General features: G+C 41.6%; 1 protein-coding gene across 1 annotated transcript; it reads right to left on the bottom strand.

The window, feature by feature from the left end:
* rapgefl1 (Rap guanine nucleotide exchange factor (GEF)-like 1) lies at window positions 1-27,541 on the bottom strand. Its single transcript, XM_029159974.3, has 16 exons — window positions 26,513-27,541; window positions 25,847-26,130; window positions 14,862-14,940; window positions 12,157-12,400; window positions 11,392-11,489; window positions 10,572-10,684; window positions 9,689-9,856; window positions 8,139-8,236; window positions 7,868-7,990; window positions 7,478-7,656; window positions 7,196-7,286; window positions 6,923-6,973; window positions 6,730-6,817; window positions 5,391-5,455; window positions 5,009-5,063; window positions 1-4,785 (listed from the first exon to the last, which is right to left on the bottom strand). The coding sequence occupies exons 1-16, from the start codon at window positions 26,713-26,715 to the stop codon at window positions 4,661-4,663; spliced, it is 2,064 nt and encodes a 687-aa protein (XP_029015807.1). The 5' UTR covers window positions 26,716-27,541; the 3' UTR covers window positions 1-4,660.
* Window positions 27,542-27,811: the final 270 nt, after the last annotated feature.

A 27,811-nucleotide genomic window follows, 5' to 3' on the forward strand; every position in this document is an offset into this window, starting at 1 on the left:
TTTTGTAGTTGGTGTCCACGTTTTATTTCAGCATCTGTTGTGTGACAGCAGAGGGAGCAGAAGCCTGCAGGAGACGGGTCCGTCTGTTATTTGGCTCTACCTTAATGTCACTGAGGATTTACACCTCTGTCTTTGAACCTTACAGGAGATTTAGAGTATATTATATATTAGAAGATTGCAAAATATATAGTGTATAGTTTATAACATCTAAATAAATTGGTTAAAACAGCTTCTAACTGCTACAATTATTTAAAAAGATTAGATAAATTATTTATTTTCTTCTCTGAATCTCTGGTTTCAAGTTTTGGATCTTGTGGTGACTGGATCAAGTAATGAACTCATTTTCCTCCTTCTGAGCCTCCAGACCCCGCCCCCTGCCGAACATCTCTTCCAACGGTCTGTCTGACGTTCACAGAAAAGAGGACTTGTATTGATGTAAACAACCACTTCTGTACAAAAACAAAAGCAAAAAGAACCAACCCAAGCTTTAGATAGAAAACAACAGAACAGTCCAATTGAAGCTGTTTAACTGTACAATTCATAAAGTCATAAATTCATTATTTCTTTCTCTCTCTGGCATCTTTGTACACGCGCTGTCAGCTTTACAAATAAAAAACACCAAATCAAATATTTCTCCTTGAGTTAGTGTCTCTCTTTCTCTGAGCTCATACATAAAATAGAGTTTCCGTTAGTATTTGCTTATTTACAGGGTTGCATATGTACACATTATTATTTTTTCAGTGTTTGTTTCTGTTTTTTTTTTCATACAGGCAACAAAGGCAGACGGCCTCGACCCAAGAGACTGTCTGCCTTCGGAAATTATGGATCCCAGCACAACTTTAGCAGAAAGCTAGAGAGCTGACTTAGTTTATGTTTAATGCTGATAATGATCTGTTCAGGTGTCTGCCCAGAACTATGATAGGATCCATAATAAGGCGCACACCACCCAGGAAGTGGTCCTGAGAGCCACCGGCAGACTAGTGATGATGTCATCTTCACTGGGTTTCTCGTTTTGTACCCGTCTGTCCCCATGTCAACAAAACCTGTAACAGCAAATACAAGGTGCTAAACACGACGGCAAAAGCCCACATTTCAACTAGTGTTCTTCGAATGTTCTCTTATATTTGTGACATGTTAGATACGCTACAGGATCTTGTCAAACTGGAGACGTTTTGCAGGCTGGGTCCCGTCCAGAATCAAGCCATCTCCATTTACATGTTTTTTAACGTCACAGTAAAAGACCTGTAGGGAAAGCTTGAGACATCTATTCTACTCGTGTCCTGAGGTGTTGGACTCGTTTCTGGACGGGATCAGCCTGACTGATAAATTTACACACACAGGATGCTATGGTACAGATGAAGGATGAATGTCTCGCTGGCCACCAGAGTCGAGCAGACAACGAATATAAAATTAAACAAACAGAAAATATCCTGATGCATCCAAGAGTTGTGATCCAACCATGCACAAAAATAGTAACAGTGTATTAAACTGAGAATAAATATTGTCCCTGTAGCACTTAAAGTGGCGGGAGCTCACATTTTAGTAGCAAAAAGAGAAATTATGTGAAAATGTTGTGATGTAAAACATATTGGACATATACTGCATCGAAAAAAAAACTCCATTATAATTCATTTTGTCTTTTGCATTAATAGATCATAACAACCACTTATAAAACCTGATTACTGTACTATAGAGGAAATTGAACAAAACATTTCTTTGCTAATTTAGAGTCATTATAAGTTAATATAATTTTTGTTGGTGGGACTCAGACAAAATGAGTTCAGATGAGAGTTTTTAATCATGTCCATGTTTCTGTCACTCAAAACTCAAACTTAAATAGATCTGGTGGGAATCACAGCATAAAAAACAACAACTCTATCAAGTTCTATTATTATAGTAAATATGAAGCGTGATCAGCTGTACAAACACAGAACCAATCGACTGCAACACAACTGGACTCAACTGAACTGAACTCTACTGAAAACCGAGAATAAAAGAGTAAACGAAACCTCTGTATCTCTGAGCCCTGAGGTTTGGCAAGAGTGCTTGGTTGATGTGAGTCGTTGGACAACCAGCTCCCCCTCCTCTGAACCAGCCCTCTGGACGCAGGCCCACCCACCCGCGGGCCGAGCCGCTCGCTCCCTAAAGCCGATCGGCCGCTCATGCCTGACAGCAGTCACTGAGCGCGCTGAGAAATAGAGGTTGTTGTGTACGTCCTCCAAACATGGCTGCAACTCCTTCGTTAGTTCAGCCAGCGGGTCACCTTCACTTTCTTAAAGGACCACACCAGGGTTTTTGTGCCCATTTTAGCACATTAGCACTGACATTTGGATTCTAGACTCACTTTCAACAGAGTTCAGAAACTCAACCTTCATTTCTTCACTATTAAAGTAAAACGGGTAAGAGTTTACAAAAAACCAACCACATCAGAATGTGATGGTCAATCATCACATTAATTATGACTTTTTGACTTTTCTCACTACTTCTTGTTTGTGCTTATATTTCACAGATACTCAGTTTATCAATTATGTTTGTGTCATGGATGTTATGGCTAAGAATTGGTATTAAAACTTTGCAGGTAGAAATGATTTGACACAAATTGGCTGTTTCTAAGGATTAAGATTAAATCTCACATCAACTTGACCTAGAACCCATATGGTGTAGTTTGTATAATGCAGTGTGTACACAGTGTGTATTAAACTGGGTATAAGACATAAAAACCCTTGTACGGTCCTTTAAAATGAGTGCGACTGTGACATAAGTTCTGTTTGGATCATAAAACAGTGATATACTGTAATGATAGTGTTTATCATCATTAAAGTCCTGGAACTAAAACGAAGAAACCAGTAAAGGTTGTTAATGTCTTCAGACTAAAGCTGAGATCACTTTTGGTAGAAAACCAGCATCTACACACTTATCCAGCGAGGACAAGCCATCAAGCTTTGCACAAACAAGCCCTATGAGGTGATCTTGGGTCTGTAAACGCACCAATCCACAGTGTCTGTGAAGTCCATGGTGGTAACTGTCAGTGAACACATCGTTACCGATTAGAATTAGTCAATCCTGGAGGATAAAGAAGCTAGTGGTTGTATGAAATATGGCAGCCGATACATGATCCATCAGAGGTGAGTCTAACAGCCCTCTGGTGTAACCATGGCAACAGTTCAGTTACTGTACGTATTCACAAAGTCATTGTTTGTGTCCTTTTGCATGTAAAAGACTTGGGTATTCTGATGGAAAAATATATTTAGTCATGAAGTCCAGATGGCAGATTTCTGAGGTGTAAACGTGTATTCAAACTTCAGAGTTTAAAAAAGTAGTAGCGCGAGAGTGTCTCGTGTGTTGTGGAAAACAAAAGTGCTGCTGCAGGGACAGGGTTACGCAGGCAATACCTTCACTAAGCATCTGTTAGACAATGTGCAGGCCCTCATCAGAGTATTGTAAGCGGAGCATAATTCCAACATTTAATCGCATTTCCTCTGATCTCCAGGTTCTTAAAATGGTGTGAGTAACATCCTCCGGCAGTTTTCATCCTTCGTACCTTCTGCTCTTCCCGTTCAGATCCTCATAATACACAGTGGCGTCATTCATCCCAGACTGTTTGATGTATGAGTTTGCCCTTTTCTTTGGTTAGGGAGATTTTCATCGATTAATTTGCCAATTAATTTCTTAATTAATCATTTGCATTATTATCTTATTATAACGTGATAAGGTGCCCTTGAACACTGTGGTTTAAATTGAACTAGTCTCATTGATTTGATTGCATATTGTAGCTGAAGTCAGTGTTGATATACTATATGTGGACTAAGAGTTTGACTTCATTCTTCATTGCAATATTACAGTAATCACAAAAAATGAACTTAAAGGAGTTTTTGATTTACTATTTGTGAAGGGGTCAAAGGCCATCAGGCTAACGGCCTGGGTATCTATAGCTAGAGATTAAGTCTTGTTTAACCACTGAAACAACTGATTCAGTGAGCACTGATATGTAACAGAGAAGACATTTTAAAGCTATGTGAACAAGCCTATCGTCGTACAGTAATTACATAAAGGTAGATTCTTGGGCACAGTGTTAAAATCTGCTGTGTAACACTAAGTCTTCCTTTGCCACAGATTCTCAAACACTCTGAGACAAAATGTCTCTTAGAAAGTGAAGACAATGTGTTGCTGAATACTCTGGAGGTTTATGCAGGGACACGGATCTTTGCGTAGATTTTTGTGATTCTAATGTTCGTGATGCTCCACACAGTTTGGTGTTGGTGGGTTTTGTGGCTGCTGGCAGTGAATTGAACAGGGCAGCATTGGTGTGGGAACTAAGTGAAAGGGAAAGGAAAAGAAGAATATGTTCGTGGTTAGAGGGTTAATGGTGAAGCAGAATGGCTTTAACTTTAAAAGGTCTTTTTTCGAGAGTCCAGACCTTGTTTACTGTCTTTGTGGCAGGTGAATGAGGTGGTGAAAAGAGCGGAGGATAGGATTGTACATTTCTAGTTCCAGTTTAATATCATCCCCTCATTTACAACCTCCTCCACTTATTCACTGCAGTGCTTCTTGACAGCAAAGATCAAAGAGCATCCAGTCATGTTCATCTTCCTCCTCCTCACGTCGTCCTCTGTGTCCCAGTTTCATTATGTCTTGTTTTTCCCACTTCCCGTTTGCACCTTTATGTGTCTTTGGGTTCCAGTTTGCAGGACATGTCGAACAGCAGGTTCTGGTTGTCGATCACCTGTAGCTGGCGCACGTAGGCCTTCGTCTGCAGGTGGGAGGGGGACGTCTCTGTATCCATGGCTACAAAAACAAAACCACTGATGTTAGGGATCAGTGCCATATTAAAATGTTGAGCCAGACAGAGGCTCTAAACAGAATCTCATTAGTATTTTAGCATCTGGTGAAGGATTGTCGTAATGAAAACATTGAATTAATAGTGAATTAATTAATATCTCAGCTTTAAGAAAGACAGAAACATACTCCATTCAACCAGTCGGCCTCAAACAATTGCAGTGTACGTTACCTAGTTGAGTGCTCCTGTATCGCCTGATGGTCCTCACCATGTCTGCCACTTTATGCTGCAGAAGTAAGAAGAAGATGAAACAGCGAAGGGAAAGGAAAGTATAAAAAAGTATGAGGAAAACAGGATGGGATTTTGACCCATGGTGGCAGATGTTTCTAACCAGATGTTGACTGTTGTGTTTTCTGTATATGGTACAAACGTGGCTGAGATGAGAGCAGACTCTACTGGGGGTTGTCAAAACACTGACAACATCTTTATAGAAAAGTATTAATAAGACTAATATTTTACAAACGTGTCCATTTAGTAATTTGATTAAAACGTTTTTTTTGTGAGGTGAAATTATTCTTGAAGAAAAAAACTGAAACTGAAAAACTGAACTCACCATTTTTTCAAAGTTAACAAGATCTCCATGAAATGTCTTACAGCTCTCATGGAGAAATGTTAAATCTGTCAGAGATAAAGAGAAAAATAAATCACTACATGAATAAATGTAACACATTACATCGGTATGAATCAAATCACATCTGGGTAGTCGACTGTTCATTATGCATTTTTTATTATGGCATATTTTATCATTGTATTCATGTATTTTCCACACATGTTTATTTGTTAGCCTAATACATTAATTGTGCTGTTACACACAAATCTACCATCAATTCTGAATACTTTTTTAATGAACATGCTGTACAATAAATCTACTACAGCACCTAAATTTTACAAAGCTTGTAAAATTTAGGAATTTGTTACCACAGGGGGCGCCAGAGTTAGACATGATCACAGTCTGATAACTATTCTTGCCCTTTTTTCCTTCTCTTTCTGTGCTTCACTTCGATCAAGTCTTTCTTCTCTTTGTGCATTACCACGGAGACAAGAAGCTTAAGGCTCTCAGACAGAGTGCAAGGCATACAGTGTGTACAGTAAGGTCACAGTCTTTTGAAATGCAACCAGTATAAGCAGGAACAGATCTGCATGAGCTTCTCTCTTCATCTGTGTGCATGCCTGTCAGGTTAAATAAGTCCAGTTGAACATAAGATGAAAAGAAAATTAAGAGTGATCAGAGAACTAAAACGAAGACGTGTGTGTGTTGGCAGTGACATGGAGCTGATTAGCCAGAAGTGCTAATTAGCGGCTTGAATCTGCTGCTGTGTCCAAATCACATCTGGTCCACAGCTGGAGGCACACAGTCTCAGAGGATCAATAAAGAAAAATTTGTAAATGCTTCAATAATGATCTGATAAATCAGAACTATCTGATCACTGTTTAAGTCAATTAGAGGTGATTTAGTGCCTCGCTCTGTTTCAGAGGACTCTCAGAGGATCGCTATGACAACAAGTTCAAGACTGTGTGACTGTCAGAGGCAGCTGACCCATCTGTATCATCATTAAGTAGGCTAAAAATTTGGAAAGTAGTTTCACATTCCCTCTGTGGGACAACTATTGAGGTTAATGTGCTGCTTGGGACATTCAAAGAAATACTTATTAGAAATCTATTTTACCATTATATGGCTTGGTTATAGTTTTTAGAATTTTCACAATGAATTGAAGAGAAAACGAATTCATTATAGTAATACTGACAGCTGAGAGGGAAAATGGCACAGGATATGTGACCAAAGCTGCAGGACAACAAATGTAGACATGTAAAGTAATAAATAAAAGTGAGGAGCTGAGAAAGTGAAGGTGTGTGTGTGTGCTAGTAAATGTGCTTGTGAATAGTGTTTACACCTTTGAGCAGCAGAGGTGTGAAGGGGATCAGTGGAGGTCTCAAGCTGGTGATCAGGTCTCTGTAGGATTTATGGTTCCTGGAGGGATCCTGGAAAAAAGCAAAAATATATTCAGTTCAGTTTCACCTCAGAGGCTGTTAACTAAAGGTCAACAATGATGACCTTCATCAGCAGAACCCAGAAACAACACTCACCGCGATGCTCTCAAATTGCTGAAACTGTTTCCTGAATTTCCCTGGGAGACCCTAAATTAACACACACACTTTAGAGGTGATTGTAGCACCAAGTGCACACGATAAAAAGAAAGTGCTGTATACATTGGCATGGAATGTGATGTGGAAACACCTTCCATTGTTAAGATCGAAATTAAGTTATTATCTTAGAAATACACTTTCCAGCCACCATTGTATTAAATGTGAATTTAATACTGTCTGTGTTGCTTTCAATTTAAAACCACCAAGTTGTACCTCCCAGGTGAGCCGAAGTCTGCTGACAGCCGGATTGTCCAGACCCAGAACCACAGCAAGGAAGGACAGCAGGTCCTGCTGCTGTTTACAGCTGAAACACAAAATAAGAATCTGTTAAACATTTGAAAACATTATTAGAGGCAGACAATTTGTATCCAAAAAGGGTTTTGAAACAAACTGGGTCTAACACAAGACATTTTTAAAGATTTTTAAATAGACCTGTATGTGTCAATACACTGTCACACTGTCACACAAGACACTGTCTGTATCAACTGTACTCACAGAGCTGCAATCTTAATGAACTTGCGGAGCAGCTGGATCCTCTTTGGCAGAGACTGACACTGCAGGATCTCTGTGGCGACCCAGTGCTGCACCTCACTGCACCGCTGCAGTACCAACTCCAGGTTGAGGGGGCGCCAACGGGACTGCTCGCCATGAAAAACATAGCACACAAACTCCACCTGCAGGAGCCACCAACGAAGAAGAAGGTAGCCAGCACAAACTCTGATTTGGTACACAGCAGTCGATTGTTAGGATATTAGTGTATTTTCTTTGTTAAGTTGTTAAGGGTTTTTTTCTGACCTTTGCCAGGCCACAAGCAAGAAAACACCTCCTGACGATGATTCATGTCGAAACGTCAAACTGAAATTTGAATTCCGCTTAGTGACAAACCTCGTGCACACAGCTGAAGAGCTCCCAGTCAAACACCACCAGCTGATTCGCCACCTCCTCTGCCGACATGTCGTGAAGTTTGCTGTCGCCTGGCGTCCAGTGGATCTCCTCAGGAAGAGGAAGCTGAGGGCACACACAAAAACACACCAAGTCAGTTTGTATTACAGAAAATGAGCATACATAAAAATAAATAGGAACAACAAATTCACTGTTGATTAAAAGTTTATGAAATCACACAGTGGCTGCCCCAGCCCTTCATTTGATTCCTCACCAGTGACTCCAGTTCAGAGGGTTCACAGGCAAACAGGTGAGTGTTGACTCCCAGGGTGGTGAAGACGGCCTCATCACTGGGGCGAAACACTGCCTTCTCTGAAAACACAAGACACAACCATTACCATTCATGTAAAAACATGACTAATACAGAAAAGAAACCTAATGTTATAGTGCTACAGTTAATAAATACTATTAATTTGTCATTTTTGTGTCACAGATCTTTTTCAAAACTACAGAAAATAATAATTTGCAAAGTTTATTATTTGACTAAACTTAAAGGAAAACTTTTCAATGGGGGTTGACCAAAACGACCTCGGGTAATATTTAAGAATGAAGGGACACTCAGATTGCTCCATAATTTCTATGCAGAGAAGTTATCATTTATTCCTCCCGTAAGGCGCCTTGGCAGATGGTTTGCAGTGGGCTCACAAACTACAACTAGTGCTTCCTGGTTTCCTCTGTACCTGCCCCAGCCACCCTACTGGAGCGCAACTGCCCTGTCCATTGTTTTTCTGGCTTACACATACAGCACTTATATTTAGTGGCTAAAGGTCCTGCTGTAGCTTATTTAGAAGACAGCGAGTTCTACAGCACAGTCTGATTCGTGGTTAGTTGTATGGGCCAGCATACAGTGCCTACGATTTACACCGTATGGAGGAGGACCAGCGTGCCCAAAGCAGAGATCTGAGAGATCATGCAAGAGACAGCACAGAGCCAGATGCATCATGTCTTGCGTTGATAGAAGCACATCTGAATATCCAAGTGCTGCAATCTACTGCTGCTGGTTTCTCTTGGATGCAATTGTGGATTCTGCTGCTTACTGTGTTTATTTGTCAGTTTTGGGTTACATGCTTCAGGATGCTAAAGACAAACCAGAAAAAAACAGCCAGGACAGAACGGTCAAAGGAGCACTGAGTAAATAATATATTAGACCATTTATTGTTTTATCTTGCTTGTGAACTTTGAGTAAAGATGACGGATAGAGCAGTTGTGCTCCAGTAGGCTGGCTCCGCCCCCTATCAGGCTGACTCCACCCCCTCTCAGCCCAACCGTTACTGGGGCAGGTACAGAGGAAACCAGGAAGCACTAGTTGTAGTGAGCCCAAGTCAAATAGGCCTCTGGCCTGATTCAGAGGCTTTTTGCATAAGAATAAATGATAATTTCTCTGCATAGAAAATATGGCGAAATCTGAGTGTGTATGTCTCACATACTACCCGTGGTCGTTTTGGTCAGCCCACATTGAAAATCGGGTGAAATTGTCTTTTAAACACATCATTTTGACTTAATGCCAAAAATACATATAATAATTTAGAAAAAGGGCAAACTACATTTTGTACATATTATAACAGCTATGCTCAACGGTAGAAGAAAAGTCCAACAGGAGAAACAGGCATTTTTTTTTAAAAAGTTTAAAATTTAAACATTTGATGTTGGTTTTGTACTGTTTAAATCAAATTATTCATTAAAATTTACTGTAAGTCCAGGATTTCTTTTAAACATGGTTTTAAAAATGGCATAGCAGAACTAAGTGACTAAAACCCTCCTGACCTCCTGCTGATGTAACAGCCACCAGTATGAGGTTTCCGGGCAGAACCGGTTGGTCTTCACTGTACTGGAGTTTCTCTTTGACCAGAGCCAGTATCTCCCCGACCCGGCAGGACAGGCGACTCCTGATGGTGACGTATGAATGATCCGGAGTATAGACCCTGCAGAAGACTGGAGAAACAGAAGCAAACGCTGACTAAGCAAACGTACTGATTTATAGGCTTAAATCCATCCTTAGGCAAAAAGCTTTAGGAATTGTGAACTGTTGGCAACAGGAAATCAAAGCTTTAGATTGGGCTTTTTATAAATGTTTCCCAAAATGCTACAAGTACTAAGATTTTGAATGAGCATACCGTATGACTGTAGAGAATGAAGCCATTTCAAGTACAGTAAGTGATGTGTGATTTACCAAACAGGGTTGAAATTCCTAATAATAGGATAATTTACAGTGGATAAAGTTTTGACGGGTGTAATCGCAGAACTGTAAACTACAGTTACTGCACTGATGTGTAATTATCAGAGTAGAGCTGAGCAGCTGCACTCAACAGATGCTCTGCTGTTCATACAATGCTACCTTACTACGCCCTGTCGCCTTGGTAATCACCTCAGACTGGTTCATGGAGTAAGGAGTTTTTCCCAGTGTAATTTAGTTTACCCTTTTCTACAAAGTCTTTGTCTTTTGATGCTCATTAGAAAGATCAAGTGTGTGTGTGTGTGTGTGTGTGTGTGTCCTGGGCGTGTCAGTCAGTTTGTGATTTGTATATTCCAACTGTAAACCGCAGGTGTGTTTTCTATCTCAACTGTGGCTCTGTGTTTATGGATTAGCCAGTGTAGCTTTGGTCCCTGTCTGTGTGTAGGTATGTATTAGTGTGTGCTTGTTGCATACTCTCATCTGAGCCTCTGAAGGCTTCTCTGGGCTGCAGACAGGCGTCGATGCGTCTGAAGTGTCTGAACAGAGGCCGGACCTGTTTCTTCCTGCTCTCCTTCTCCTCATCAGACCTATGGACACACACGTGCCAGATTAAAACAATTAATGACTGCAGGCAGTAAAACAGTCTCCAAAGTCTTAAATTAATTTTAATAGCACCAGGTTTTGTGCTGTACTGGTGAGTGGTACTACTGTAGTTGTTATTATAGTCCTTATTACATTACCGCTATTACAAAATATTAAACATAAAAAAATTACAAACTACAAATACAATTGAAGTAAATATAAATAAGGCAACAAATAAAATACCGTATGTGTAAAATATATATTATATTAAACTAAACATAAACGTAAAGTAACAGGACAAAAACAAAACTCCTATTCCTACATCCCAGAATAAGTTCCCTCCATGAAACCAGCGATGTAAGTCTATATTTGGCACATGCTCCACAGGGACAGCGACCAGTCACTTTATGTGTAAATCAGAAGTAAAAATAGTCGAAGAAAGAACAGCTTTCCTCAAAAACACATCAGACTATAATTATCTTGTCTTGTCAGGCTAAACATCTTCACATCTGTCTAAGAAGGCGCTGTGGTACAAAATGGGAAATATACAAAACACAAATAATGAAGGACTGATTATGACAGTTCAAACACATATTTATTGATGTGTTATATTACTGATGGGCATGTTTGAATGGCAGAATATAGGGTGTTTCATAGAAATGAATCAGCACAAGCATGACCTGCATGTGGCATGTTACTATATTTGTCTTACGGGCAGTGCAAGATCTCAGTCCACCTCTGCAGTTTAAGGACATCCTCCACCAGGTCAGGATACCGACTCAGCTCCTGAACGGCAAACAGGTACAGCTCCTGCAAACACACACGCATACGAATACGACTTCAATCCAATGCCCTTCCAGCTGACATCGTACTACAGTACATGCCAAACTCAACAGTTCCAGCTCAGTGGAACTGTCGCGTTTCTATTATTATTAGTTAAAATCATTGCGTGTGTGTGTGTGTGTGTGTGTGTGTGTGTGTGTGTGTGTGTGTGTGTGTGTGTGTGTGTGTGTGTGTGTGTGTGTGTGTGGCGACAGTTAAACTGAAATCCAGTTTTTCCGACTCGTGGCTCACTTTTATCTTCTATCATCAGATCACCCTTTCGCTCGGGTTCCTGTCTGTCAGGATCTGCTATTAACTGGAAGCCACATACTGTTTTTACACAGGAGGACAGTTACTCATCAGTAATTTCTCCTCAAACTAAAACGTTCTGTAATAGTTTGTCTGAGAAACACTGGCAGCTTTTTTTCTGCACTGGGGAAGCTGCTGCTACTCTGTTGTATTGTATATGTATTGGTGAGCCTCATTTTTAAACATGCATCATGTAAAACCCATATATTATATTAAATATGTATGTGTTTTGTATATTATATATTTTATTTATCATATCATGTTTGTGTGTGTGTGTGTGTGTGTGTGTGTGTGTGTGTGTGTGTGTGTGTGTGTGTGTGTGTGTGTGTGTGTGTGTGTGTATTACCTTGGGGAAGTTGTTGCTGCGCTCGCCCTCCTCCTGCAGCAGCTCTCTGTAGGTTTCCAGGTACCTGAATGCCACGTTGAGCACGGCCTGCTTCCTCTCTGCGCTGTCCAGTGTCCTCTCCGTGTGGCCATCCGTCTCTCCATCCCTCTCTCCTCCTCGTCCTCCTCCATTTCTCCTCTCACTCTCTGCCTCCCCCTGCCGCCCTCTCCTCCCTCCATCCTTGTCCTCAGTATCCAGAGAGAATCTGGGAAAGTCTGAGTTAAGGATAAAGCGGCAAATCAGCAGCCTTTGTCTGAGCTTTTGTCACAGCTTTTTAGCAGGAGAGTTTCCAATGTAACAACGTGGGGGCAGTTTTTTTACAATTAAGATAAAAAATGGCAAATACATAGTTGTTCTGAGCATCTATAATAAAGGAATTATAGTGTTAAGAAATATATCTAAACATGTTGAGGTTTTTACAGTCACATATTCATCAGCTGTGATTTGAATGTTTCAGCCACAGACAGCAGCAGCTCTGAGTAGAGACTAACTACAGAATAAGAGACGCCGCCATGATGACCCACATATCAGACACACACGCACACACAGCTGTCTCAGTTTCTCTCTTTCTTGTCGAGTCCCTGATGAACACTCTTCTTACTGCAGCCTGATTTAAAAAGACTGAATTAAAAATCTGACTGATTCTTTTTTTAGCGTTGGAGCTTTGTGACACTGAGCTGTGGTTCCACGTGTTTTATTGCCCACAGCAAAGTCTTCACAGAAGTCTAAACAATGGGTTTACGGGCCATGAAGACAGGGCTGTGCAGTGATACTGTGTTACCAAGGCACAGGAGGTACTGGAGCATCAGAATGCCCTCTACCGCTAATTATCACCTTATTATCATGATTTCACTTAAAGCTCAGTAACACCTTCCTACCCTCAAGCTATGAGGATCAGCTGCTTAAAAATCCAAGCCCACTTTACCCCACACTGTAAAAAACAGCACTTAAACACCTCACATGGGCTAAAACTGTGATCAGACGCTTTTAATAGGTAAGTTGCAAATTTATTTATTCTTCCTGCTCTAAATGGTGTGTTTGTAATTGTTAGTTCATTTATTTAGTTCCACTTGTTAATTAGGTTGCTGTTTGCGCCTGAGGCCAAGATGGTAACTTTGGGACACTCAGTAAACAGGGCTGTAATCACTGCCGCTGGTTGGGACTTGGCTAAGGTGTAACAAGTCTGTCTTAAAATATCAATGAAGTGCCCATATGACAAAGATGCTGTAACATCAAGTGAAACCTGTTTCAGTGCTGATGACTGGACCCATGAACCAGAAACACTTAGTTTTCAAGTATAGCTCAGTCTGGAAATTTTGGAAGATGAGAACATTGAGGATATTTCATGTTTTAGTTTTATAATAAAACAAAATAAATACAAATTCACTAATTTGGGGAAATGTGACATTTAATAAAAATAAATGAAATATGAGGATTATATCAGAGTCTAAATACACATTACTGACGGACTGAAGTCCCTGAACGTGTCACGCTTCCTAAAGGACAGAAGATGAAGACGACAGAAGATGAAGATGGCGCAAGATGATTCCTGTGAGTAAAAGCAGCAGAGGAAGATGAAGAGCGCACTTTTCTCCATCCGTCCCTCCCTCCCACTCGTCTCCTGCCCACATCTCTCTCCGCTCTACTTCCCCGCCTCCCTCCAGCTCTCTGCTCTGTATCTGTGTGTGTGTGGGAGAGCATTAAAGTGGTCAACTATCACTCCTTTATTGCAGGGAGAAACAAGACATGGGCACACATTTTTACAGATTTTTGACAATTTTAAAATAATGATTAATAGATAAAAGCAGAGCAAATTAGTTAAACTTTAAACCAAATGTGATGTGCCTAGTGTGTATAAAATATATGTTATCCTCAAGAAAGGTTTTTATTATTCCATGTGAATTTTTTTAAAATTGTGTAGTAACTATAAGAAGTCCAACATTCAAAACTGCTGTATTCTTGTTTTTTCCCTGCGTTTACAGATGTTTTATGTCTCTTAAAACCTGTCTAAGTGAAAAGCCTTCCGATTTCTGAGGAGAGGACCCTGAATGTGCTTAGCACAAGCACATTTTAGAAAACAGCAGATAATAAATACAGCTATAAAATAAACACACTGTGTTTCACACTGCTCTGACGACGACGACAGTCTGAATGCTGTCCCCTACAGGCTGCAGCGTTCCTTACAGCCACAACGCGGGAATCACTACCTCCAGGCTGATGTTTTATCTCAGGGGGATCCAAAAAACTCATCCTCACCACCCAGCAGCCTGATCATTCGTCCTGAGCGTGGCACTCAGGGAAAGATCATTCATGCTGTAAGGACAAACACATTCAGTGTAAGTCTGGTTGTTCTGTTTAGACTTTAACTGAAGCCAACACTAGAAGACAGACTGGAGAAGGTGTGGCACAACCAGACGTCAGACGGCAAAAGAAAACACAAACCTGCAGCTACAAGACTGAGTCCAATCAAACCGCCTGTCAGCAGATGACACTACAACTGACCAAACACTAAATGACTTAAGTTACTATAGAGTGTTGCTCTAACTCAGCAGACAGACGGTTCCGAGACAGCTGCAGAAATGCACACATACAGATACACAACGCAGAGGTGTGAGCACATTCTATGAAGGTAATTATGCATGAGAATGTGCGTGTGGGAAGGATACTGCTGCAGCAGGACTTGCTGGAGCCTGTCGGCCGTCAGGAAGATGGGATGTGTCAACATGAAGTCATCCAGCAGGGTTTCTACGCAAAGACACACACAAACAGAGAGGGAGAGGAAGAGAGAGAGGTTAGTTGTACAGATTGTACGCAAAAGTGACCCGGAGGGTAGATAATCTGTCAAATAAAACAAACAGTAAACACTATGTGAAACATTGGGCAGAGGCAGAACAACACGTACTGTAACGTATCACATGGTCAATTCAGCAAAACATGCATCTGCAGCAGGGTTTTACAAGCTCGCCTCAAACTAAGCACACACAAATATATGAAAATACCCAATCAAAAGCACCCCTCACATTTGAATACTCAGCTAGAGTTTACACACAACTATGCTAAATACACTGAGTAGACTGAGATTAATGCTGCTTTGTCCCCACCTTAAGAGAAGAAGTGATCTCAACCAGGTTCAAATAACTTTATCCTATCAGACCATGTTTAGCCTAGTTAAGAACACTAGAAGCAAAGAGAAACCCGTAGAACAAGGCAAAGCAACACTATATCATGAAGTCATCATTATTGTGAACAAATATATATAATTGAAATACACACACACACAACTTTCTTTTCTGCAATCAAACCAGATATAAACACAGAAACGAAATATAGGGTATGAAGCCGTATTTTGCCTCAAAGAGTTTACAGTTTGGGACGTGGAGAGTAAGAACTGGGGCTTTAAAAAAAACTAAAATAAGACAAAATCTGCTACATCTGTCAGGATGTAAACGCAGAGTGAGACGATTCCAGTTATTTTGTTATTTTGTCTGTGTGACGCTGGTGATGAGCGGCTGCCGCTGTAAACAACTGTAATTTACAACATTGAAATAGCACGATTCCGAAAAAAACTATGGACACGTTCACCAAAATATACTGGTGCCCTGTGTGTGTGTGTGTGTGTGTGTGTGTGTGTGTGTGTGTGTGTGTGTGTGTGTGTGTGTGTGTGTGTGTGTGTGTGTGAGAGACGCATGCTGCAGTGGGCGTGTACACTCAGGGTCCACCTCTCTGCAGGCAGTTACCATAGAGACACCATGCTGCTGACAGTGAGAGGATCAGGAGGAAAATGTGAGAGAGAAACCACTAAATAAAATCAAACAGACAAGAGATGAACAGCACACGGTTCCGTGTGTGTGTAGTCGCATTGATTCAGCTGATATTAAAGCTCTAATACTGATAACGTGGCTGATTCATTGCTCGTGGGATCGATACAGTGAATTCTGCCCAACTATACATTTTACTGGTGCTGGTATAGCTTTCAGAGTTTTACAGTGTGTTACAAGGGATTTATCTTCCTGAAAATTACAGTGAAGTCTTGCCAGGTTTCCGTCGCCTAGAGACTGCAGGGTTCATTACAACCTGTAATATGAAAGAGTCAGACAAGGCAAACAACTTCCCTGTGATTTAGCTATACTCTGACTACAGCAGACAGAAGTCCGACACCGTGGTCCTCTCCCTGAGAACATCGCACTGCTGGCTAAAGCTTTATTTTTAATCAGCTTTTCAATATCTGGTGATGATGAGACAGGGGAAGATGTACTGTAAGTTTTATGTAAAAACATTCTCTTGTGAGCTCTGAGAGCCCTATCAAGGTGATGAAAATGGGTGAATTCCTTCCATGCCTATAAATGACGAATGTGAAGATAAAAGAAAACAAACACATTTGTATAACTTGCACAGGCATGTCAGTCACTCAGACTGGGCTGCTAATCAGTTAATCAGTTTGTCTTGCACGTGGGCTTCAAGTGTGTTGGTGATTCAGGACCAACAGGAGTCGATTAACTAATTTGTACGTGTTACATATACAATCAGACACAAATTTGTGTTGTGCAGAGTGAAGTTACTAATGGCTTCATATGATCACTGGAGGAAGAAAAACGCAGAAGGAAAGCGCTGGTGTGAAGATGGAGAACTGAACATGCAGTGGAAGAGTGTGAACGTGGGAGGTGAGGGAGAGAGAGCGAATCCAAATGGGATGTAAAGAACGCCTACAACAAGCTCAGAGAGGACGCCAGAGACCGGCTGCAAGAGCGGAGAGGACAACGGCTGTGCCTCTCTCCAAAACACCAACGTCTTCATTTGAGAGAGAACAAAGTCATAACACTGTGCTGTTAAAACAGACAAAGTAACATTAGAACATCTCTGAACTGAAGCTAAACTTTCTCAGAATGCTTAAAAAATTAATTAGTGGTTGCTTTAAATCTAGGCTCAGTGAGAACAGGATATTTTATTCTATATCCATGGACTGACTTACTTCCTGCTTTGCAGGTAATTACTGACACCTGAGGAGTGTTCTTACTAATCGTCAGGCTGCAGATCCACCCAACGGTGAGCCTGGTGCTGTGTGAGAGCTGCAGACCAGTCTGACCCGCTGGCATTTGTTCCTTCCTGATGTTCTTGGTGGCTGCCTCGCATGAAGGAGATGTTACACAGACGTGAGGAACGTGTGGGCTGGCTGTTGTTGATGTTGTGTAAAGGACACTGAAAGAACTCAAAGCGACGCCTGCTCACAGACCCTGCTGCCTCTTAGCTCAGCCACGGAGTGGATATCACTTATCCTTTTCCACCATTTCTGACCCTGCTACTATGAAGCAGCAAACAGTTTAGTCTAGAGTTATTTGTTTAGACTGCGAAACATCCCAGATAAGCGGATGGAACGATGGAGTTTGAATTAAATGTGTTGTTTCTGAAATATGGATTCAATGTCATTCTCAGTTAAAAACATCAAAAACACTGTCCTAATAGCAACATGATTCTCAGAAGCAGGACTAAGTTAAATCTAATTCAGAGCAATAAAACGGACTGAATTTATTTTTTGTAGGAAGAAGGTTTTCTCGTCTGTATTTCAGCTCAATCCAAAGCCTCTAATTTAAGTCCATGTTTTTTCCTCCCACCTCCTCTGCTCTCTCTTTCTCGCTCTCCTCCTCCCACTCCTCTCCAAATGTCTTGTTGAGAGCTGGTTGCTATGTGAACAGGTGCTAAAGAGCCTCTTATGTTTCTCTCTCACACACACACACACACACACACACACACACACACACACACACACACACACACACACACACACACACACACACACACACACACACACACACACACACACACACACACACACAGTACATGCATGTCCATATGTTACACAAACACTGGATGATACACACAAAACGTGTGGCACTAAGACGCGAGCAGGAAGCTGAATGAGGCGACCTGCAGCACAGGGAGGTCAAGAAAAACGAGGAGGAGGAAGGTGAGTGAAAGCATCCAGAGAGAGGTGAAAGAGTGGGCAACTTCCAGAGCGCTGAGCGCTGTGCTGTCACATTGCTCCTCAGCTTTTGCCTTTTCATCTATATTCTGCAGTGTTGTGGTTTGTAAAGACTCAAACCTCCACTGCTCGTCGAACGCTTCTCTGGAGAAACCCAGATTTTCATCAAGAACTTCCGTTTATGGCTGAATTATTTTTTTCCTCACAAACAGCAAACTAGCTGTGGCTTCCTTCTAACAACTCCTTCATGAAGATCAGGTTGACAGAGTCTTGAGTTGAGATTGTTGACCTCACAGAGCTCATGACTTCTGAAGCTCTTTTAGAAGGTCTGTTTGATCATCATCTTGGTTATTGAGGCCCCAGTCACACTTTGGAAATAGAGTGTTATGATAGACTTCTAGTGAATGGTGTCGTGGTCAATTGTAAAACCTTAAATATAGTGACCACGTATGAGCATGAATGAATTTAGTAAGTCACGTACTGTATATAATGCTTCACATCTTCATATAAAGTTTGTGTATACTCATGATGAGGGCAATTAACAGTTTCGGCCAATATGGAGTTTGATGGATGTGGAACTGTTCAGATGCACTAGAAGGCTTTAGTTTTGACAGGACTACTGCTTGTAATTTAAACAATGAAAGCTTTCTTTATTGCAAGTCGCATTTAACCATATTACTTAATAAACAAATTGTCAACTATAACTGTAGAATGCAGCCCCTCTAAAACTAGACTAGTCTGAAAAAAACTAGTCTGTACAATTTAGTAAATTGCAATTGCAATATAGCTTATATTGCAATTGCATTCATGGGTGTACTTGTTTTGTTATGAAAAATTAAAAACAGATTACCGCTCTTTGCATTTTGTTACATTAAACATGCAAACTTTCAGGATGCAAATCAGTGATGATGACCTCCCTCCTCGCCAACACTGCATCATGCCTTGCAGCTCAGTGAAGAGTCAGCTATGACTTTCCGAGAGGACTCGTTGTACGACGTTAAACCTGTTCATCAGCTTTTAACTCTGTGCTGTTTAAGGTGCCCATACTTATGTCATGTACGGGGGAGACGCTAAGCCTAAATCCTAAGCATTGCCATATTACAGCTGCTGTACAAAGGACAGCTCAGCATCAGTCTGCTCTTTGGCATCGGTCCCCACCTTGTCATGTGATCACACCTGACACTCCCTCTGCCGACTAAACAGAGACATTCTTCACTGAGTGTGGTTAATGAGCAAACCTAGAGAACAGGTTGTCCTGGTCACCCTTACATATTAATTTCATTCAATCACAGTGTTTTGCGGTTTATAATTGCATAGACTGATGTTGTAATGATCCAGAGGGTATTGCAACATCACCAACTAGAAATATTAATCTTTGAGTCTTTGAGCACAATGAACACGCACTCCAAAAGAATGATCAACGAACAAACACCCCCACTACCACACACACACACACACACACACACACACACACACACACACACACACACACACACACACACACACACACACACACACACACACACACACACACACACACACACACGATATAACAATAAAATATCAATAAGACACAATTAATAAAGACTTTTTTCAGTAAAAGGCTATTTACATTCTTGTTTCAGCCTCATGTGGACTCATGCCTCAACCTGCCTTACTGAAGGTGGGAGCGGGTCGGTTACGTAAGACGCTATGGCGCGGTTGTTCCTCTTTTGTGAAACTGTCAGGAAACTTCTTGTCTTTCTGTTTCACCTGTGAGCCAGCTGTTTACACACTCACACCCACACATATTATCATTACACTGTGATAACATTATGGATTGGACGGAACGTCATCCATAGTCGCTGGGTTTTCCAGTGCTTTCAATCAAACCCTATACATACATCCACAGCAGAGTTTTAAAATAAAGTGAGTAATATTTTGAAAACATTCAGAACATCATGTTAGGATGAGCAAGTTTTAGATGGTAGGTGGAGTAAAACACTTTAACGCATTGATGCAGTTGAATGCCAACTCAGTCTGACACTCGCCAGCATCTCATAGAGGGAAAATGTTTAGTGGAATGGCAAAAGTAAGGATTATGGCTCAGCAAAGTAGAAAGAAATTAAACTGGTCAGCCTATTAATAGTATATCACCATTTCTTCCAAAGCTTAAAGTCTTCCTTTTACTGATAAACGAGATGCTAAAATCTCTCCTTTTGGACCAGAACAATGATCTGAAGTGAGGTGCTCACACAAAACATCAGTCATGTCCGACCTGAGGCAGTTCTCTGGAAGGAATGTTGTGAAATCTCTCCTGCAGGTGTAACCCACAGTGACCAAAAGTGTTTGTTTGAGGTAATGTAGAGAACATTTAGTGAAGGATTGGTTTATCACCACAAGGTTTAATATATGTGATAAATAAAGACTAAAAAGATTAGAATAATCTGTGTTTTATTAGGTTAAGTACATTGATTTTTCTGGACCTGTGACGTAAATCTGATCTTCTTTTGACGACCAATTAATACAGTTTAAAAGTTCTCAAATCTAATCTTTAAAGCATGCACGCTAACTATTTTTATTAAATCCTCTCAGCCTGTTGACACACCCTCACTGACTCTGAAACATCCACACCCCATTTCTCCCACACATAAAAACACCATTAACCTCAATCATCACCTGTGGGTGAGGTGAGGCTGAACCTTGAACCGGGATTAGCCAGGCCACACAGACACACAAGAAAGGAAGCCCAGTGAACCTGCAGTGCTTTAATCCAGACTCTCAGACATCAGACAAGACAGTTTGGATTATCTAAGACGGAGGGAGAGGCTTTGGTACCCACTTTGTTCTGTTCCCACCCATGTCAAACTACACAATACACTGCGTCACTATACAGACTTTCCATACTTTAGATGAAAATGCTCCACCAGTGACTTTTCTGGAAAGTACAGACACAATAAAAGAATAATAATATATAAAAGTCCAATGCCAATCAATTCTAACAATGGTCCATCTATTACAATGCACAGCTGACCAGGTGCAGTTTCCTACCCTGAGCCTGATCCCACTGAAGGCCTCCTCTGTTAAAGGTAAGTTTTTCTTTCCACGGTTGCCTAGTGCTCGCTCAAAGGGGAATATTGGGTTACTCTCTTGCTAAATAATGCAGGTCTTCATCTTGCAAACTGAAGGTTCTGGAGATTATTACTTTTTAACCATTATGTTTTCTATGTAGTTGCAGACTGGAGTTAGTTTATGCAGTTTGTGTGTATGACGGTAAGTGACGTCGCACGGGAAGAAAAGTCAGACACATAGACAAACATTCAGTGACAACTGAGTGTGCAGAAACATTTAAATTCCTATTAACATTACGGCCGAAAGGAAAAACAAAAGCTGCATGTAGGTCACAGAAACTGAACAGGATCAGAGACCATAGTGTAACATTTGTGCTGCTGAGACAAAAACCCTTCAGATCAGAGTGATGCAGGTTCAGATTAATATGTAATATTAATATAATATTAATGACAGACGGTGCACATTCAATCAAATATGGACATCCAGCGTGTCTGCTCACATTTTATAGCTGGTTCGCTGGCAGCTGCCAGTGGCTGCTGGCAGTGAAAAACATGACTAAAGATCCAGAAACTCAGCTGTAACTTGACTTAAAACATGCAGCTAAGGCGTCACAGCTGGACATTTGTTGTCCATTAATAAGCAATTATCCACGTTTGTAGTTTGTTTGGGTTTTGAAATGCTGGTTGTACCATTACTTTGACTTAAGGGTGTTTATTTTTGCATAATAATCCCATCAGGAATGACCTGATCCAGGTCGAGGTCACGTCTGTACTATTCTTGTGAATGTGGGATCACAGCATTTGGACTCATGAACAAGCTGATTACATGTGAATATGAGTCTGCATGTAAGCTGCAACTTGACTGGCTGGTGGCGGCAATAACACTAGTCCTGTCCACTGTCCACAGGACCAAGCTGTGGCGATAACAGTGATAAGGTTAGGTTACAATTCCTCTGGATTTCTCCTAAGTATTAGCACTAGAATTAGGTTGAGTTGTTCTGAGTTTAGCTGTAAGCTGGATCCACAGTGACTGGTACAAACACAAGCTAATCTGGTGTAAGAACAAACAGTGAAACAAACAAACCATAGCCACACGCTAATCACAGACCTTTGGACTGCAGCTCGTTCTCTGTTTCAATTAAACAGGTATTTGATTTGCTTCTTTAGAAGGGCCTAAAATAATCAGGTGCTCTGTTCAGACAGTGTCTAACATTATATAAACATGATTTGGGTTGTTTGGAGTTAACCCATAAACTGTAAATTAATCATTAAGCATCTCATTATAACAAGATTATCATACACTGTCTGAAAGTATGTTATAATAGTGTAACAAAATATTTAGTACCAGAACATGGAGTTATTCTCAAAGATACAGTCCAATCAAAAAGTTCAAATGTCTCATTGAGAAATTAAGCATAATTCAACGTTCAATCAAAATCAATCAATCATCAAACCTATAATAATAACTAAGAGGTGTAACAGGATATTGAGTTATGGTGGCACTAGTGTCGTTTCTACATCAAGAAGATTGCGTAAAACTAGTTTGAAGAGCTTCATTCAGCTTATCAGCCGATCTCTTTTTTCACATTTTCCCTCAAAATTCGACAGAGGTGATGACCCAAATTGCTGCCCCCATTTCTACTGACACATCACACACAGTTTCCAATTTTTGAACCATCGTTGAAAGAACATAACAGAAGGCTGAGGTCCACTTTTATTTTATTTCAGAAGCCTTCACTCTTCAAAACACTCCTGCTGCTTTCACTCAGAAAGATGCCTGGGATCCAAAAAACTCTCTTTAACCAGGTACCAACAACTCTCAGCTCCATCCAAAAGCAAATAAGACTATCACTGGCATCTTTTTACAAGATGGAACCATTTTACATTATGGCTACAATTACTGTTTTAAATAGCTTGGTTGATAATTATTAGCTCTGGAAATTTCACAAAGCCAAAGTCAAAGAGCGAACATATCTAACAAGTTCACTGTTGACAGCAGGAGAGAATTTGTTATAATACTTTAATGGAATGACACCATAAAAACATAAAATCCACTGTTTGAACTTGACATTCAGGTTTAGTGAGCTGGATTGTGAGCATCCACAGTTTGCTTCCCTCCTCTCAGGACATTTGGTTCACATTCTAAATTTCAGACGATCCATAATTTATCAGCTTTGACTCATTCTGCGAAAAACACAGAAACCGGACAGTTCAGTCTCTGCAACGTGACGATGACGCCAGCAGCTGCATCGCTACCACGTCTTACTGGTCACTGTTTACATGCTGCTGCATTTGTGTGTTTCTGTGTGAGATTAAGTGTTTTTGAATATTTCATGCAAGTATGTTCATTAATGGCCAAAAAATAAGCATAGCCCATCTGTGTTCAATCATCTATATAATTGTGTCTTGCAAAAGCAAACTGTAAAAGTCATGTGTGTTTAAAATATATGATGCGAGACTCAGTCATCAGACTTTTGGCTGCGGGAGATCTGAGAACTTGTCCTTTTATCATCTTATGTAATTCATTAACCAGCCAGGCCGAGTTCTGTAGAACAACAATTACTGGTGTGAAAATAAACTCATCATTTCACTGAACTGAAGTTCATAGTCTCTGCTTCGCCAACACAAACCGTTAACTGCTTATTAGCTGAGAGTTGTTGCATAAGACTAACAGGCAGCATCCTAAACCTTACAAACACACAATGAACTGATAATAATCATTTGTGAGACTTTGCTTAGCAAGTTGTGTATTATTTATGCAGTGTTGAAGGAATGAACAAAAAGGGCTCGCAGTACAAGGGTCCTCCGCATTTAATGGAACCGGTTGGCTCCCCGAAATCTATTAAACACTTTTATATCACTCTGCATCGAGAATCTCCATTCAACCTGTTGGTTTGTTTTTTCTACACATATTTCACAAGTGATAGGAAACAAAATGACCACAAATGACGCAGGAGAACCAAGATGTGAAAAATTTACAGATGCAACACTGATGATGAGAGAGGAACTGTATGCTGCAGAAAGAGTGGTTCCCTGAAGTCCCTTAAGCGCTTATTTTGTGAGAATGTGCTAATCTCACATAGGAGATGTTGAGATGATCAGGAACACTAAAACATATGTACTTAGAAATGTGGATAAACATGTTTTCAATATGCTTTTGCTACATATGTGGGTAATGATTACATGTTAAACTTAAATTTATGGGTTTTTTATCTCTAATTTAAATCTTTTTCTAAATGTTTATCATGTTTACATCCTGTGTAGTTTCCAATTATGCAATTTATACCTGCTTATCTATACTATAACAAACTAATAATATACATAATACAGTTATGTATAATACAGGGAGTGATTATTTTTATTGAGGTGTTTTTGTAAAGTATTGAGATTATATTTGGATAAATCCTTTTTGCATTGTTATAAACATAGAAATGTTGGATTTTCTTTTCTAGAATTTGCAACTTGCATTTCAAGACAAATGCAACCAGCTCTGCAGCCTCTGAGAGGCAGCAATCAGTGCTCTGCCTCTAAAGACTGATGTTGACTTTAAAGACACACGCAGGCAAACATTCCTGCAGGAAAACATACAATACACGCATGCATGCACACCCACTTCAGCTGTAATAAGCAGGCTGCGTTTCTGAAAGAGGATGGCAGTGATTATGTAACCGCTGGCGCTCACATACACACACACAGAGTTGAGGCTGCAGGAACAGTCTGTATGATGCAGTATAAAATGAAAAGCCTCTTGCAGAACAGGCACAATCTGAATCTGACAGACTGTATTTTCTTACAGAGGCGCTGTGGAGCCTTCTGAACTCCAGTTGAGACACGGGAGACAAATCCTAAAATGTCAAATTTAATCTCTTCCTTTCACTACTCAAGCAGCAGTCACTTAAAAAACACTGTTCTTCAGCGACATTTCACAGTCCTGACCATGAAACACAGGACTACATATAATATTTATGCTCACGATCAACTGTTGAGACAGTTTTTCTTCAGTTAATTTATGCTTCATGCATGGGTTATGAGACGAGATGGCGTCTTGAGAGATACTGTTTACCAACTGGCCAACACCAAGAAATATTCTGTATACTGTGAAATAAAGAAGATAAAACCACAGAGCGGATGAGCTGCTATCACAGAAATGTCGACCATGAACAGGCAAAAGGCAAAGCAACCAGGAACCATTTTAAACGAGTTAATTCACCCAACAAATTTACTATCAGCCTCATCTGTTATTTGGGTCAGCCCTGGGAAATACAATTTTATAAAATCTTTGCCAGCTCATTCAGTATTTCACATTTACAATATGTTTCAGGTCTCTAATAAAAAAGCAGGAGCATGCTGGTCGGTAGTTTATAATCCAGCAAGAATTTAGAATCTTGATTTGGATCTTGTGCACTCTCAAACGGTTTGAAACTGTTACAGAGGTGCAGAGAGGGGGAGGTGAGAGGCAGGTGTATCAACAGGATCAACAGCTGGAGCAGCTGTGGAGATTGAGGTGAACTACAGTACAACTCTGGTATCGTGCTCCTGATATGACAGTAGATTAAAAAGCTCTGGCACCGGCAAACAATGTGCACATTGAGAGCAGCACAGTGCGACTGTCTTCATGTCCTACCTGTGCAGTGTCCGTAGCGTTTCCCCGCCACACTGTCCAGCACGGCGAGAGTCAGGTTGTCTGGTGTGTCCGAATGAAGCGGCGTCCCTCCTCCTCCACCGCCGCTGCCGGTCTCCGTGATCAGACTGGCTTCGGAGCTCTGTTCATCACTGGACAGAGAGGGGCTGCGGACTTCTCCTCCTCCAGGGCCAGAACCAGAGCCAGAGCCATTAGCACTGCTGGGTACAGGGACCAAAGTAGCCCCAGTAGCTGAGGGCCAGGAAGGGGGGTCCTCACTGTCAGGGCTGTGGGGGAGTTTAGGGTAATTGTTGTGAGGATTGGTTACAGCTAAGGCCAACATATCAAAAAGTCTACGATATAAGTAGCTGCAGAGAGTAGAAACAAACAGATCTAACCATTGGTTTTCACTCTAAGCAAAAAAAAAAAAAATAACGACAAATCTGCTGTGAGTGAAACAATAACTTTTTCAGAACGGCCAGTGTTGGGCCACGTACTCACAATTAAATCCAAATCTAATCATATTTCTAAATTCAGCCCAGTTCCATTCCTTAAATCAGGTTAAGGCCAACACAGGTCATTCGGGGCCATCGGCTCATTTGCCTCAGGGAGCAGCTCTGTTGGGTTCAATACCTAACGCGCTTGTGTGACAGAACAAGTGCTTCTTACCTGAACACCTCCCGGGCCTGGCCGCTCTCTGGTGACGTCTCCCTGAGGAAGGGGACGACCCGGGACAGGCTGGCCCTGCGTCGGGACGCCCCGGTTCCCCCGCTCGCCTTGTCCGCCACCCCGCCAACGAAGCCCCCGGCCCGGGTCAGCGCCGTGGTCTGCTTCTTGAGGAACTTCTCCAGCGGTTTCATCCCCGCCGGCATGGTGGGTGCGTGGGGGTGTCAGAGAGGCTGGTCGGGGGAGGCTGGTTTGAAAGGATGGACGGCGGTTCCGAGAGGCAGAGCAGAGGATGAAGAAGGGGGGGCGAGCGGCTGCTACATCATACAGCCCCTGCAGGTCGGGGCGGGCAGGTGTGAGCGGACCTTCCGAAGCTCTGCGCGGCTGCTCTGGAGGAGCGAACCGATTTTAACCCATTGGTGGAGTAGGAGGCAGGAGGACCACCGCTTCTCTCGCCGCACCGTGATTTGCCTCCGGTTTCCCAGCAACCCGGTCCGTGTGGCCGCGGCTTTCGGCCGTTACTACGTTCCGCACGCGCTGCGGCCACGGCGGGAACACCGAGCTCCAGCACCGGGTCCGTGGAAGGAAATCTCGAGAATGTGAACCTCGAGATTGAGTCGTCTCTTCCCGCCCTCCGTCAGTACAGCGCTGCGGTCCCGGTTTCCGTGAGGTGAACGCGGACACGACTCGGAGGATATCTCCGAGAGCTCCGGGATAAATGACAGCACGATACGGGGTTTTCCGTCCGCCTTTTCCTCCCCGCGCACCTGGAGGAGGACAAACCAGCCTGGTCCGGTGCGTTTGCGTGCCGTCGGTTTTCTCAGCAGCCGCAGCAGAAGGAGCGATGGTGCTGTTTTTTATTTATTTTTTTCCAGGTCAGATACTGCAGAGGCTCCGACCGCGCGCCTGCCTCGCGGTCTCTCTCCGGTCACCAATCCACCGTCGAGCTCTCTCCACCTCTCTCTCCTCCCTTTCTGCTAAATTAGTGAAATGAGAAGTGACTCGTAACATTCACACCGCTCCCGCCCGCCCCGGTCTGATCTGCTGCAGTTGCGCGCCCCCGACCCACCGACCGACAGAACGGGCGCGCGCGAGCACATTTACATCAAGTGCTGTAAAATTAATGGAATTAGAAATCTCGATGACGACAAGCGTAATATTCAGGGTACTATAGTAATAGTCATCATGAGAATATAAGTAACAGTAGCCTACATTTACTCATCTGTGATTAAAATACCGCAAGATGTCATCCAGCACATTACTGTTGTTTTATTATAAGGCAGGGGAGAAATAGAATGTTCT

The sequence above is a fragment of the Betta splendens genome, chromosome 8, assembly GCF_900634795.4.
Source record: "Betta splendens chromosome 8, fBetSpl5.4, whole genome shotgun sequence".
NCBI lineage: Eukaryota > Metazoa > Chordata > Actinopteri > Anabantiformes > Osphronemidae > Betta > Betta splendens.

Coding starts and splice junctions, on each gene's coding strand:
- rapgefl1 (XM_029159974.3), bottom strand. CDS start 26,715: ATGCCGGCGGGGATGAAACCGCTGGAGAAGTTCCTCAAGAAGCAGACC. Junction 12,401..14,861: donor CAGCAAGTCCTGCTGCAGCA/GTATCCTTCCCA, acceptor AGACTTTCCCAG/ATTCTCTCTGGATACTGAGG. Junction 7,657..7,867: donor TCTTCAGCTGTGTGCACGAG/GTTTGTCACTAA, acceptor TGGCTCCTGCAG/GTGGAGTTTGTGTGCTATGT.